We start from the raw sequence: 16,164 nt of genomic DNA, 5'->3' as shown, positions 1-16,164 counted from the left end.
CCACACTCTCCTGGACTTCCCTTCTTATCTTTCCCGCCAAATCAGCTCAATCTAATCAGCTCTTCCTCGGTGCTGTACGGTCCCAAACTTGTACTGTACAGATTGACCAATTTGTTCTCGAGTTATCGTGACCAGATGAATGATACAATTTCTCCTTCAGAACAAACAAACAAAAAAGCAGATAAAAACGATGAAGCGATTCGTTATCTTCAGCACAGACAGCCATTCGTCAAAGAAAACAAACACTTTCTGGCATTTTGGGCACCTGGCAGTTTCGCCAGGGCCCCCAGCCATCGCCCTTGGCCAGGGCAACAGAGGGTTATCTCTTCAGAAACACCACTTATCGCTCTGACTCATGGCTCTAAGTATAGAAAATGCCAGGCAGGAGTGTGGCTTTTTCACACCCTGACGCTTGGTGTGGGGGCTTAATGTGGGAGTGGGGGACGGCACACTGACCTCAAAACGTCTGTTATCTGTTAAAATACTTGTGGGGCATATGGGGTGTTAAGGGAGACACATCATTCTGGGGTAGTTTGCCCACCTTTGACCCCCACCCTGCACTTAGCTCTCTCACCTGTGGCTCCTAGAAGCTGTTAGCATGCAACAGTGGCCACACTCCGGGAAATGGCTTTGATTGGCCAGCTTAACCAGGTGAGGGCAGCTGATGGGTCTTGTCAACTGGGCAGCCCATGACCTCCATGCCTGCTGCCCAGGCTTGAGCCCCAGGGAGGACACTTTGGTGCTGATAACACACTGGTTTGACTTCACCCCTGGAGGTACACTCCGTTCTCTCTCGAGATGAATTGGTATTGCCCTTCTTTGAGATTGGGATATAGACTGATCTTCTCCAATCCTCTGGCCGCTGCTGAGTTTTCCAAACTTGCTGGCATATTGAGTGTAGCACCTTAACAGCATCATCTTTTAAAATTTTAAACAGTTCAGCTGGAATACCATCACTTCCACTGGCCTTGTTATTTGCAGTGCTTTCTAAGGCCCATTTGACTTCACTCTCCAGGATGTCTGGCTCAAGGTCAGCAACCCCACTACCTGGGGTGTACGAGACATCCATATCTTTCTGGTATAATTCCTCTGTGTATTCTTGCCACCTCTTCTTGATGTCTTCTGCTTCTGTTAGGTCCTTACCACTTTTGTCCTTTATTATGGTAATCTTTGTACGAAATGTTCTTTTCATATCTCCAATTTTCTTGAACAGCTCTCTAGTTTTTCCCATTCTATTGTTTTCCTCTATTTCTTTGCATTGCTCATTTAAGCAGGCCTTCTTGTCTCTCCTTGCTATTTTTTGGAAATCTGTATTCAGTTTCCTATATCCTTCACTATCTTCCTCGCATTTTGCTTGCCTTCTCTCCTCCGCTATTTGTAAGGCCTCATTGGACAGCCACTTTGCTTTCTTGCATTTCTTTTTCCATTGGGATGGTTTTCGTTGCTGCCTCCTGTATAATGTTACGAGCCTCCACCCATAGTTCTTCAGGCACTCTGTCCATCAAATCTAAATCCTTAAACCTGTTCCTCATTTCCACTGTGTATTCATAAGGGATTTGATTTAGATTGTATCTTACCAGCCCAGTGGTTTTTCCTACTTTCTTCAGTTTAAGCTTGAATTTTGCTATAAGAAGATGATGATCTGAGCCACAGTCAGCTCCAGGTCTTGTTTTTGCTGACTGTATAGAGCTTCTCCATCTTTGGCTGCAGAGAATATAATCAATCTGATTTTGGTACTGCCCATCTGGTGATGTCCATGTGTAGAGTCGTCTCTTGTGTTGTTGGAAAAGAGTGTTTGTGATGACCAGCTTGTTCTCTTGGCAGAACTCTATTAGCCTTTGCCCTGCTTCGTTTTGAACTCCAAGGCCAAACTTGCCAGTTGTTCCTTTTATCTCTTGACTCCCTAGTTTAGCATTCCAGTCCAATATAATGAGAAGAATATCCTTCTTTAGTGTCATTTCTAGAAGGTGTTGTAAGTCTTCATAGAATTGGTCAATTTCTTTTTTATTTTTTCTTCAAACTTTTACTTGCAGAACTCTTCAAAACAAAACAGAAACATCAAATGATACATCCAAAAATGTATCCATACAATATCTGGTGCTGTCCAGCGCAGGCTCAGCATCTTAGAAATAAAAGATAAGTCTAAAAGTTCAAACTGCCCCCCCCCCGGACAGCCTTCATTTCAGCCTCCATTGGCCTTAGGCTATGCAACTCTTGAAGAGCCATTATCACATCCTTTTGTTGTCACATTCTCTGTCATTCAGAGAAAGCCTAAAGCCACCACCCTTTCAAGATGACAGTTTTGACAGTTGGTCAGATTGGTCAGTTTCAGTTTCTTCAGCACCGGTAGTTGGTGCATAAACCTGGATTCCTGTGATGTTAAAAGGTCTGCCTTGGATTCGTATCGAGATCATTCTATCATTTTTGAGATTGCATCCCAGTACAGCTTTCACCACTCTCTTGTTGACTTTGAGGGCCACTCCATTTCTTCTATGCCAGGATTCTTGTCCACAGTAGTAGATATGATGGTCATCTGAACTGAATTCACCCATTTCCATCGATTTTAGTTCACTGATGCCCAGGATCTCAATATTTATGATTGCCATCTCATTTTTGACCACATCAGCTTACCCAGGTTCATGGTTCTTACATTCCAGGTTCCTATGCAATATTTTTCTTTACAGCATTGGACTTTCCTTTCGCTTCCAGGCATATCCGCAACTGAGCGACCTTTCGGCTTTGGCCCAGCCGCTTCATCAGCTCTGAATCTACTTATACTTGTCCTCCGCTCTTCCTCAGTAGCATGTTGGACGCCTTCCGACTTGAGGGGCTCATCTTCCAGCGTCATAACTTTTATATGCCTGTTGTCTTTGTCCATGGAGTTTTCTTGGCAGGGATACTGGAGTGGCTTGCCGGTTCCTGCTCCAGGTGGATCACGTTTGGTCAAAACTCTCCACTATGACCTGTCCATCTTGGGTGGCCCTGCTTGGCATAGTTCATAGCTTCTCTGAATTATCCAAGCCCCTTCGCCACGGCAAGGCAGTGATCCATGAAGGAAGATAATAAAAATGTGTTATTCAATGCTACCTCTTCACAGAGTATAAACATTGAAATGAATGAGCCTGTTGGCTGTGCATGTTAATTGCAGCAGGTCTACTCTGAGCAGGGCCAGGGATATCAGAGAATTTCAACGAGTGGAAAAGTGGCAGGCAAAAACTCCTACTGTGTACATATTATTATTAATAATAATGTTATTATTTATATGCCACCTACCTGACTGGATTGCCCCAGATGATCGTCGCACGTTGTTAGGAATGGTTGCAACTGGACTATAACTTTGAACTCTGGCAATGCCCTTGGATGGACGTCAGAAAGGTGTGTGTTCAGAAACTTGTCTACTGTCCAAAGAAACTTGTCTACTGTTGCTCCTCCCACTTTTGCCTCTGTTGGTATATGGCCCTTGAAAGTTTGCTTATAAGGCAATGTGGCCCTCAGGTTCCCCAGACTTTGGCTGGTCCAGTAAGGCTCTCCTCCTGTTCTTACACCCTCCTCACCCCCCCTACACACCCAGGAAGGACAGAAAAGGTGTACAAATGTTCAAACCCGCTTTATTAAAACTTTGTCAGAAAACATCTTGCATTGTTTAAAAAGAAAAAGAGGTTCACTCATTCCTCGTCTCTCCACCGCAGCTCTGCTGCCCTGGCATTCACCGTTTGATTTGGAAAAGGACCTGTGTGTATTTGCTCTGCAGGTTTCTGACAGGATTTTCCTGACAGAGGAAAGTGGAACAGTTACATGGACACCCACAACACACTTATCAGAGCAGCAAAGGAAAAGGAAACTTGCGGGAAAAGGAGAACTGGAATCACGGAGAGAATGGTGGTGAAATTACGTGGTTTGCTGTTGGCCAATTCACCGTGTCTCAGCCTACCTCACACGGCTGTTGAGAGTCTTTCTGCATCTCACACTCATTGGTTAAATGAACAACATTTTTCTTTTTTAAAAAAGTTATGTCTTTTTTAAAAAAATGATTAAGTGATCTGCTTTTTAGCATACCAATTACAAAGACATTCTGTGGAGCAGAAGACACTGCTCTTCCCAACAGATCCTGCAAAGAAGGCAGAAATTGAAAAAAATCAGATTCATTCCATTTAAAATAAGATAAGAAGAAAGGGACAGTTGGGAATACGTGAAACTTTCTAGAAATATTCACGGCCGCAGAAGCAAAAGAGGATGAGAGGACGAGAGAAAGATTCAGGCCAAAGTTCAAACCATCAGCAACCAACCAAAGATCATAAGACATTTCTATTTTATTTTATCATGAGGCTTTTCAAGGACAGGCTATAATTCTTTACAAAGCCTCTGTGTTGACCGATAAAGTCAACAGCACCACCATGTGGACAAATGATAACATTTCACTTCTCCAAAGCTGAGAGGTGGCAAAAGGAGGGGGAAAGATGCAACTAAAGTGGTCCATCATAATAACTGGCAAGAAGTGTTTCCACTGAGAAAGCAATTCATTATGAGAAAAGTCAGAATTCTTTGTTGTTGTTTAGTCGTTTAGTCGTGTCCAACTCTTCGTTACCCCATGGACCAGAGCACGCCAGGCACTCCTATCTTCCACTGCCTCCTGCAGTTTGGTCAAACTCATGCTGGTAGCTTCGAGAACACTGTCCAACCATCTCATCCTCTGTCGCCCCCTTCTTCTTGTGCCCTCCATCTTTCCCAACATCAGGGTCTTTTCCAGGGAGTCTTCTCTGCTCATGAGGTGGCCAAAGTATTGGAGCCTCAGCTTCACAATCTGTCCTTCCAGTGCGCACTCAGGGCTGATTTCCTTCAGAATGGAGAGGTTTGATCTTCTTGCAATCCATGGGACTCTCAAGAGTCTCCTCCAGCACCATAATTCAAAAGCATCCATTCTTCAGCGATCAGCCTTCTTTATGGTCCAGCTTTCACTTCCATACATCACTACTGAGAAAACCATAGCTTTTACTATATGGACCTTTGTTGGCAAGGTGATGTCTCTACTTTTTAAGATGCTGTCTAGGTTTGTCAAAGTGCAAGTAGATAAATAGGTACCGCTCTGGCAGGAAGGTAAACAGCGTTTCCGTGCGCTGCTCTGGTTCGCCAGAAGCGGCTTAGTCATGCTGGCCACATGACCCGGAAGCTGTACGCCGGCTCCCTCGGCCAATAAAGCGAGATGAGCGCCACAACCCCAGAGTCGGTCACGACTGGACCTAATGGTCAGGGGTCCCTTTACCTTTTAACAGCCAGAGACCCAAGTTTGAGAGACACCACTCTAACCACTACACCACCACGAGCTCCCCAGTAGCTGGTAACGGTGATGGGCAGATATTTCAACAATTTGCAAGGCTGAGGTCAGATCTCTGGGGTTTTATTCCCATCTATCTAGACTTGCTTGAAAGGGTCAACTCCACCACCATACTGTCCAGAATTTCGTAATCCGTGCAAGTTCCGTGTTCCCAGTATGTTTTATTCTCATTTATTGATTGATAAATATTTACACCTGAGAGGTACAATTCATCTGATTTTCAGCTCCCTGTCTCGCACCATTTCCAGGAAAATGGCATGCCCCCCCCCCCCCGGTTTGTTTTCAAAGAAAAGCAGAGTTGTACCAAATACCACATTTTTTAAAAAAGGCATGGGAAGGCAAAGGAGGATGGGGAGAGAGAGAGGAGAGAATGGGCACCTACTAGGATATATTGAAATCTTGCTACACTGTTAGGCTTTGTAACCCGGCCAAGCCACACAACTTGCCCAAAGTCACAAAAAGGGATTTGGGAGAGATGGAGCCAAATGGACTTCTCCCCAAAGGCGCTATTCATCCTGGGTGATGTAGAGCAGGGATGGGGAAACATATGTGGCCCTCCAGGTCTCTCAATCTGGACCCCTGAACTCTCCTCAGGCCACGCTTTGTGCTCTCCTTGAGTGCTCTTGCCTGGCTGGGATTTGGCCTTGAACTCCGATATGGCCTCTTTCTTGCCTGGATACAGAGGGGTGTGTGAGCGTGTATACAAACTACCCTTGTTTGATATCCACATGTCTCAAGAGACAATGGAGTGCACATCCAGGGGTCAGAGACATACCAAGGTGAGTGTGGTGGGTTCGGCCTGCCCCGGGTGTCATCCTGACAGGGGTGACATTTGCTGCGCCGCCCGCACTGAGCTGGAGGAGGCAGGCAGGGGAGAGGACGAGCGCAGCTCTCCCCCTTCCCCCGAGGCTTGGGGTACGCTTGGGAGTGGCGGGGGGCGCCATAAGCTTCTCAATATTGAATATGCATGATTGCTGCGAAGCAGAGCAGAACCAGGGAAAAACAGAAGCCGTAACCTTGAATTATCTTGATTCCTGCAAGGGGGCGGGGAGGAGGGGGTGGGAGCTTATTTTGATTGATGCATCTGATCAATGCAATATGCACAGTTAATATTTAGCTCACATGGCTTGCTTCATGCCGATCTACACAAGTGACCCTCTGTGATTTTCTCGGACCTGCTTTTCACCTACAGGGTTTTAAAGCTTTGCTAATATTATTGCATTTATTGCTTTTGCTGACAGACACTCAAAGGATCCTGGTGATGGCTGGTTCATAGTTCCAGGATGCTGTGTGCTTGACCACACTTCCACCCCCCAAAGCAGTTGTGTAATTAAAAGAAGAAGAAAAGAAAAGCAATTCTGTGGCTAACTGACCAATTCCTTTAAATAGGGTCCATTAACGAAGTTCACACTTTTGACAACCAGTCTGTTGCTTTTGCAAAAAAATATTCCTAGACATAAGACTTAAAAAAAAATATTAAAGCCCTTTCAGTCTCCCATTACAAGGCTAAGCACAGCAAACTACATTCCCACCCCTCTCCCCAAGGCTGGTGACAAAGTTTATAAAACCATGCTTTTGTGCACAGTTTTCATGGTGTGTTGGCATTTGTTTTATGTTATTTCTAATGACCAAGTATTTATACAGATTCTCAGAATGGCTTTCAAGTAATTCAAATTGTGCAAAAAAAGTGGGGATGTGTGTATATATATATATATGTGTGTGTGTGTGTGTGTGCGCGCGCATGCGCTTGCGTGCACTTTCAGTGATACAGGGGAAATGTCTTCTGAAGAAAATGTTGCAGTAATTTTGGGAATGAAATTTTTCACCAACCTTCGCAGAAATTCTCAGGATGGGATTACCACATTAAAATGATCTCATCCGTGTAACATAAAATGAATGTGCCTCATTTACTCTGTCAAGGCTGCAGTGGGGATTTAGCTTCACTTAACAACATAACGGGACGCAGGTGGCGCTGTGGGGGACGCAGGTGGCGCTGTGGGTAAAAGCCTCAGCGCCTAGGGCTTGCCAATCGAAAGGTCGGCGGTTCGAATCCCTGCGGCGGGGTGCGCTCCCGTCGTTCGGTCCCAGCGCCTGCCAACCTAGCAGTTCGAAAGCACCCCCGGGTGCAAGTAGATAAATAGGGACCGCTTACCAGCGGGAAGGTAAACGGCGTTTCCGTGTGCGGCTCTGGTTCGCCAGAGCAGCGATGTCACGCTGGCCACGTGACCCGGAAGTGTCTTCGGACAGCGCTGGCCCACGGCCTCTTGAGTGAGATGGGCGCACAACCCTAGAGTCTGGCAAGACTGGCCCGTACGGGCAGGGGTACCTTTAACAACATAACACTTAACAACTCAATGAAGCCACTCTTGGGTTATTTACTTCTGTGTGCTTGTGTACCTGTGTCTCCCTTGTATCTATTAGGGACCATTCTCTTGCCTTTCCTTTGATATCCATGCTACTGATTACTTCTGCCGTTTTAATTTTAGAGAAAGTGCTTAATTTAAAAATGATCTATACTATAAAATAACAGTGGTAACAATACATTGAAGGCAAGTAAATATTTTGGGGAGGGTGGTCCCAGAGCCCTAGCGCCACCATCCCAATGGGGATACAGTGGTACCTCGGGTTAAGTACTTAATTCGTTCCGGAGGTCCAACCTAGCAGTTCAAAAGCACGTCAAAGTGCAAGTAGATAAATAGGTACCACTCCGGCGGAAAGGTAAATGGCGTTTCCGTGCGCTGCTCTGGTTTGCCAGAAGCGGCTTAGTCATGCTGGCCACATGACCCGGAAGCTGTACGCCGGCTCCCTCAGCCAATAAAGCGAGATGAGCACAGCAACCCCAGAGTCGCCCACAACGGTCAGGGGTCCCTTTACCTTTACCTTACCCAGATAGTTAGGAAGTGGAAGTAATTTTAATATTTTAGCTTTTGTATGTTTTAAAGTAGGGTTGTAAATTTTTCTTGATTTTACTGCTGTGGTGTTCTTTTTGTTTGCTTGGGGAAACCCCTCTGCAGGTTTTTAAAAATAAATTTTATTCAATAAATAAATAAATAAATAAAATAATAATAATAATAATAATAATAATAATAATAATAATAATAATAATAATTTATTATTTGTACCCCGCCCATCTGGCTGGGTTCCCCCAGCCACTCTGGGTGGCTTCCAACAAAGATGAAAAATACACTAAAATGTCACATATTAAAAACTTCCCTGAACAGGGCTGCCTTCAGATGTCTTCTGAATGTCAGGTAGTTGTTTATCGCTTTGACAAGAAATATAAATAAATTAACACAAGCCAAAACACAATCCATCCTAAGTATCTCTCCACAGTGCCGTTCCTTAAAATACCATCTGAACAAAATTGGTGAAGCAGTAAAGAGTTCATTGAGGACAATAGGTTCTTGCAAAAGCGGGAGTCCAAAGCAGGCACAGTCCAGCTGGGGCAAGGAATGAGCTTATATTCCCCATGCACACGTTCCCTCCCTCCTCTCCCCATTGGTTGGGTGCTGCAAGGTTTTCCTTCCCCCAATTATCAAATAACAGACAAGAGGCTGAACGTGGGGAGAAACTTCTCCTTCTTCCTCTGAGTTGCTTCCACTTCCGGCTTCACCAGCAGAGATAATATTGGGGCTTGGAAAGGAAGGAGGGAGGGGAGGAGGCGGGAAGGGGGGCTGCATCCTGCGGAGGCGGAGGAGGGGCTGCTTCCTAATCAAGCCTCCTAATTAAGCGCCATCACTGCCTACCTCTCACGAGGGGCTCCCATTCCCGCCCCCGCTGCCCGGGATTTCGGGTGAGTCCAAAGCCAATGGCGGGGAAGGAGGGAAGGGGCTTTGCGAGGGGGTCCAGGATGAGAAGCCCCGGGACGGGGAGGAGAGAAGGGAGGAAAGGGAGCTGTTTCCTTAAAGGGGGCCTTGAAGGGGAAGGGGGGGAGAAGCTTCCTCCTGCAGGGATCTGGTGGAAAGGGAGTTGCAGGGAAGGAGGCAGGAGAGGGGAGAGGAGTGGGCATTGCTGGCCAGGTTTGCAATTATAATAATAATAATAATAACAATAATAATTTTGATATTTATATCCCGACCATCTGGCTAGGTTTCACCAGCCTCTCTGGGCAGCTAACAACATCTATAAAATGTCAAATGTTAAAAACTTCCCAATACAAGGCTGCCTCCATATGTCTTCTAAAGGTTCTGTAGTTCTTTATCCCTTTGACGCTGGAAGTGAGGGCGCCATTACCTAGAACTCCCTCTGCCTGCCCTGAAACTTCACTTCTCGCAGTGAGAGAACTGGCAGAAGAACCTCGTAGGAGGACCTCAGTGTCCTTCCTTATCTTTAGGCACCAGGCCAAAGCATTGCTCTTCTCCCAGGGGTTTGGCTCATTAAACAATCTATGGACTTCACAACTGCATGGGGGGGGGGCGGGAGGGTTGTCGTTTTTATTTCTTACTCTGCTACGCATCTCTGTGTTTTTTCTCTTGTAAGCTGCCCTGTGATCTTTGGAGGAAGGGCAGTATAGAAATGTAAAGAACAGCAGTAAAAATAGGAAGCCCTCTTGCGTTCAAGGGGGAGGTTGAGACAGAGTCTCTGACCAGCAATGTATAGCAGGACATGCTTAGAATGGAATATTATTATTATTATTATTATTTTATTATTAATTCATTACTTGCAGCCTGTCTATCTGACTGTGTTGCCTCAGCCACTCTGGGCGGCTTCCAACAAAATAAAAACATTAAAACATCAAAAACTTCCCTGTACAGTGGTACCTCAGGTTAAGTACTTAATTCCTTAAGTACTTAGTCCGTACTTAACCTGAAACTCTCCTTAACCTGAAGCACCACTTTAACTAACTGGGCCTCCTGCTGCTGCCGCGCCGCTGGAGCATGATTTCTGTTCTCATCCTGAAGTAAAGTTCTTAACCTGAAGCTCTATTTCTGGGTTTGCGGAGTCTGTAACCTGAAGCGTATGTAGCCTGACATACGACTGTACAGGGCTGCCATCGGAGGTCTTCCAGTTTGGCCTTTGATTTTTCAAGAAATGCCCTCTTTAAGGAATCTGCTCTTTAAGGAGCAGTGCTCCAAAGTGCTTATCTTGTGAACTTGCCGTCTAAGTTGTTTACTCCTGACCAAAGCTCCTGTTTCCCAAAAGGACAGGAGGGGGAGCAGAGGAGGAAACGGATGGGTTTGAAGGCTCCTTCCACAAGCCACCTCTCTCCCCTGAGCAACAAGAGCAAAGGGTGTTTGCAGGGCAGGAGGGCAGAGGAGGGGGCAGCGAGGGCAGAGGGAGCAGTGGGCGGATCCCCCGCCTCTCCGAGGGGGTCCAGATGCAAGCAAGGGGCTTCCTTCTTCTCCATGCAAGGGCCACCCATGTATTCAGAGCAGTCCTTTGCAGATGAACTCTTAAGTTCCAAGGGATCTACTCTCAGGCCACTAATGTGCATACCATGCCAGCCTTAGGAAGGGAGGTGGGACAGGCAGGTGAAAGGAATTTGCAAGGGTGTTTGAAAATGGGTGGAGGATCTTGGGAAGGGGGTATCCAGTTGGGGTTTCTCCAGGGGCAGCAGAATGTCTTGGGCAGGAGAATCCCGGCAGGGCCTCTCAGACTCCCTTGGCTTCTTCTTCCCTCCCTCCCAGGAAGCTGCAACTTGCTCTGGCTTCTGCGCTCCTCAGGAAGCTGAACCTGCAAACCTAGCTGAGACTGAACCTGCAACCCTGGCCAGGATGGAAGGAGGAAGATGGACGGTTGACCTGGTCAGGCTGTCTCCCGCATCCCTCCCCACAACCTCTGAGCATTCCCTCCCAGGACCCTTGGAGAAATCTGGTGAGTTCCAGGGGAGAGAGGAGATGGGGAGAGGGATAGATGGATGGTGGAGGGAGAAAGAGGAAAAGATGAGACAAATGGAAGGACGTTCCTGACAGGAAGAAGGAAGGGGTGAGGCCTTCTCCAAAGCAGCTCTTTGTTTCTTGAATCCCTTTCATAAAGTAGTGGGGGCAGACTTTCTTCCTCCAGGATTTTAAATCTTAGGAGTTACAGTGGTACCTTGGGACTCAAACTTAATTGTTCCAGAAGTCTTCCAAAACCAAAGCGTTCCTAAACCAAGGCATGTTTTCCCATAGAAAGTAATGCATTAATCCATTCCAGACTTTTAAAAACAACCCCTAAAACAGCAATGTAACATGAATTTTACTATCTAAAAAGACCATTGATCCATAAAAAGAAAGCAATAATCAATGTTCTGTACCATAAAATAAATAAGACGGCATTGTAGATGAAAAAAATTAAAATTAATTTTTTTTGTACCTGCACTGATTATAGTCATTGATTAAATGGGGGGCTTTTATGCCTTTCCACAGTCAATCTATAAATCAATCATAAAACAAAACCAAGCCTCAGTCAAAAATGAAAAAGCCACAAAAACACAAAAAATAGGAAAAAACTAAAGCAGCAAATGTCACCTCAGAACACTGCAGCCAGGAATGGCTTGAATATTGATGGGGGCGGAGGAGCTTAAATTAGCTGTGCAAGGGAACAAATGGCCTTGATTACGATGGAGACAACTTAAATTAGCTGCTCAAGGGTAAAACGGAATGAAAAAAAGCCTTAAATAGGATGGGGGGCACCTAAAGTTACTGTGCATCAGTACAAATGGAAGCTCAGGAGCACGTTCGGTTTCCGAGGCAAACTTCAAAAACAGGAGCACCTACTTCTGGGTTTGCAAATGATGAATCAACAGAAGCATAGTCAATCTATGGACTTCCCTCTTTTTTTGAAATATTTTTATTGTTTTTTACAAATACAAGTTTATATCAAAGACATTTTTCTAATCATTTCATGAGATTCTCTGAATCACATGACTTCGCTCCATCCCTTTCATGGGTCCTTATATTAATTTTTCCAAAACTACATATAGTGGTACCTCCGTTTGCAAACGGGATCCGTTAAGGAGCCCCAGACAGATCCCGAGTTTTTTGCAAACCAGAGGACCGCTTCTGTACACGCACGCGGCGCAATAGAGTGTTTCTACGCATGGGAGCAACAAAACCTGGAAAAATACCAGAGGGTTACGTAACACAATGTACTAGTGTATAGATACATTCTCCACAGTTTTCATTTATCTAAATTGTCCATAAACCTATTTACAAGTGATTCTTAAAGTCCAGCTAACTTTTTGATTTGCGTGCAGTAATCTCATAGGTAAATTATAAAATTTCCCCATTCTTTTTTAAAGTCCTTGTTTTCTTGATTCCCGAGTCTCGCGGCTAATTTTGCCATTTCGGCAGAGTCCAGCAGTTTGGCTTGCCATTCTTCCCCACTGAGAGCCAGTGTGGTGTAGTGGTTAAGAGCGGTAGTCTCGTAATCTGGGGAACCGGGTTTGAGTCTCCGCTCCTCCACATGCAGCTGCTGGGTGACCTTGGGCCAGTCACACTTCTGTGAAGTCTCTCAGCCCCACTCACCTCACAGAGTGTTTGTTGTGGGGGAGGAAGGGAAAGGAGAATGTTAGCCGCTTTGAGACTCCTGAAGGGGAGTGAAAGGCGGGATATCAAATCCAAACTCTTCTTCTTCTTCTTCTTCTAGTTGGGATTATTGCATCTTTCCATCGTTGGGATAATAACATCTGTGCAGCTGTTGTCGCATACATAGTTTTTCCTGGTCTTTTGCGATCTCAGTACCTGTAATTCCAAATAAATATGCTTCTACATTCTTAACAAACATTATTTTAAACATTTTTTCCCAATTCATTATATTTGTTGTTGTTGTTTAGCCGTTTAGTCGTGTCCAACTTTTCATGACCCCATGGACCAGAGCACGCCAGGCACTTCTGTCTTCCACTGCTTCCCGCAGTTTCGTCAAACTCATGCTGGTAGTTTCGCGAACACTATCCAACCATCTCATCCTCTGTCGTCCCCTTCTCCTTGGGCCCCCATCTTTCCCAACATTAGGGTCTTTTCCAGGGAGTCTTCTCTTCTCATGAGGTGGCCAAAGTATTGGAGCCTCAGCTTCAGGATCTGTCCTTCCAGTGAGCACTCAGGGCTGATTTCCTTAAGAATGGATAGGTTTGATCTTCTTTCAGTCCATGGGACTCTCAAGAGTCTCCTCCAGCACCATAATCTAAAGGCATCAATTCTTCGGTGATCAGCTTTCTTTATGGTCCAGCTTTCACTTCCATACATCACTACTGAGAAAACCATAGCTTTTACTGTATGGGCCTTTGTTGGCAAGGTGATGTCTCTACTTTTTCATTATATACCATTTCCCAAAATGATACTGTTATCTTACATGACCACCACATATAGCAAACGGTACCCACTTCCTCTTTACACTTCCCTCAGATATTTGAACTTTCTCTATACATTTTAGATAACTTACTAGGAGTCAAATACCACCAGTATATCATTTTCATGTAGTTTTCTTTCAATGTACAGCAAGCTGTGAATTTCAGATCTGTTTTCCAAAGCCTCTCCCAATCTGCGATTTGTATGTTATGTCCTAAGTCCCTTTCCCATTTCGTCATAACTGATTTGACCTGTTCATCCTTTGTATACCGTTCTAGGAGCAAGTTACACATTTTAGACAGATCTTTTTATGTTACTTCCTAAGAGTTTTTTTTGAAATGTGATGTCTCTTAACTAAAACCTTTCTTTTTGTCTACCTTAAAGATATCGTTTAGTTGATAGTACTGTAACCAGTCAGTTAAAGCTTCCCTTATCTCTTCAAAATCTTTTAATTTCAGTTGGTTTTCAACTTCAGTTAACAGCTTTCTATAAGTCGGCTGATAACTTCTCATATTCATTTTTCCCCCAGAGATATTACTTCCAAGGGGGAAAGCCACCAGGGTATTTTTTACTCAAGCAAATTTTTATACTTCTCCCATACCCTACAAATTGGTTTTCTTACTATATGATTCTTAAAAGCTCTAAACACCTTGGCCTTTTCCTACCATAAATATGCATGCTATCCATTATTTGTGTTCTTCCAGATCTAAAATACAGTATCTGTGTTTTCCATTCCCGGTTCTAGCAGATACAGGATGCTTCATAATAAAGTTTTGTAATGGTTATAGGGGTTGCTCGTGTGTAAGTTGCCGCCACTCCTGGCTAGGTTGCCTGGTTAAACCTTTTCTGTCTGGACAGCCCTTCACTTCGTGGCTGTTTCAGTCGCTAGCAGAATCCGTCAATGGGCGTTTCTTGAACCTCTTCCAGCAAAGAAGTTCTTTGACGCCAAGTCTCCGCCTACTCTCCCTGCACGGAAGTCTTCTGCGCAGGGTGGGTGTGGGCAGCGGAGGACCTGTTCTCTCCCCGCTGGTCTCTGGCGAGGAGTCCTGGAGCCCCCTCGCCGATTCCCCCATCTGCCCCCCTTTATCCCTGGTGTTACGCTGATTTCCTTCCCCAGCCGATGAGCTGCCTCTCTCCCTGCTGGGCCCTTCTCCAGCATCGCTTGGGAGCCTTGCCTCCGCCTCTAGCTCCAATGGCAGTTCCCTGACAAGTTTCAAATCCGGCAGGGCGAAACCTCCTCTCTCTCTCTTACATCTGTTAATAATTTATTTTTTATACTTGATTTCGTCCCTTGTCAGATAAACCTAGATATATCTTCTTGCCATTTTTCAAAGCATCCTGCGTTGCCTATTGCCAGGACTGATTGGAATAAAAATAACATTTTTGGCAATACATTCATTTTTATTACTGATATTCTTCCCCAAAATGATAAATTCATTCTTCCCCATATCTCTAAAGCTCTTTTTATTTCTTTCCACTCATTCTTGTAATTGTCTTTAAAAATATTAATATTCTTAGCTGTCAAACAAATACCTCAGTATTTGACTTTGTTATGTATAACTAACTCTGTTTTCTGTTGTAATTCCTTTTGATCTTCCTCCATTGTGTTTTTTACCAAAAACTTAGTCTTATTCTTGTTTAGTTTAAAGCCTCCGGCCTGCCCGAAGTCCTGTATCTTTTCTACCACCTTCGGTGGAGTATTTTTGGGATCCACTATAATTACAATTACTGTAAAAGCTTTTAATTTATATGCTTTATTTTCTACTGTTATTCCTGTAATTAATTTCTCCACTTTTTCTCTCTCGCCAGGGCCTCTAATACCAAAATAAATAATAATGGTGATAGGGTATCCTTGTCTTGTCCCCTTCATTATTTTACACTTTTCTGTTATAACCTTATTATCAATCAGCATAGACTGTTGGTAAAAATAAATTGCTTCCCCATAATTCATTTTTTCTTTTATATTTTTCATAAAAGCCCATGAAACATTATCAAAAGCCTTTTCAGCATCTATAAACATTAAGGCCACTTTTTCTCATTTCTTACTTTCAAATATTCAATAATATCAATTATATTCCTTATATTCTCCTTCATCTGACGTCCTGGTAGAAAGTAGGCCTGCTTGTGATGAATTTTTTCTGCTAAAACACCTTTTATTCTATTGCCCAAGATATGAGCAATAGTCTAAATGGATTTCTATGGACTTCCATCCTACAGGAGTGATGGCCAACAACTTGGATAGCTTGAAAAAGAGGATTAGACTGAAAGCACAGGCAGGCAGGGGGCTCTTGTACTCAAATCCTGCTTGCTGGTTTACTGCAGGCATTTAGTTGACCACTGTGAGAACAGGATGCTGGACTAGGGGGGCCTTTGCTCAATCGAACAGGCTCTTCTTATGTTCTAATACAGGCATCCCCAAACTTGGCCCTCCAGATGTTTTGGGACTACAACTCCCAATGTCCCTAGCTAACAGGATCAGTGGTCAGGGATGATGGGAATTGTAGTCCCAAAACATCTGGAGGGCCAAGTTTGGGGATGCCTGTTCTAATATATTGCAATATTTTT

The 16,164-nt window shown here is 44.5% G+C and overlaps 2 protein-coding genes across 4 annotated transcripts in view; both read left to right on the top strand.

The window, feature by feature from the left end:
* Positions 1-580: 580 nt before the first annotated feature.
* The window catches only part of LOC309527528 (uncharacterized protein), a gene marked incomplete at its 3' end in the record, with an annotated part of 122,173 nt that continues 106,589 nt past the window's right edge, over positions 581-16,164 (top strand). The window contains exon 1 of the mRNA XM_082214354.1: positions 581-1,237. The remainder of the gene's footprint in view (positions 1,238-16,164) is intronic.
* The window catches only part of LOC309523532 (uncharacterized protein), a 44,191-nt gene continuing 36,759 nt past the window's right edge, over positions 8,733-16,164 (top strand). Inside the window, exons 1-2 of one of the 3 annotated variants that reach the window (XM_082207375.1) lie at positions 8,733-9,125; positions 10,996-11,146. In XM_082207375.1, the coding sequence (XP_082063501.1) occupies positions 11,047-11,146 (100 nt within the window). In that variant the 5' untranslated portion in view covers positions 8,733-9,125; positions 10,996-11,046. Of the gene's footprint in view, positions 9,126-10,959; positions 11,147-16,164 lie in introns of all 3 variants that reach the window. The other 2 variants (XM_082207374.1, XM_082207376.1) reach the window with 2 other exon arrangements.

This window comes from Podarcis vaucheri (genome assembly GCF_965113315.1).
Source record: "Podarcis vaucheri genome assembly, chromosome: 2".
NCBI lineage: Eukaryota > Metazoa > Chordata > Lepidosauria > Squamata > Lacertidae > Podarcis > Podarcis vaucheri.
This window is presented reverse-complemented; position numbering and strand designations above follow the sequence as displayed.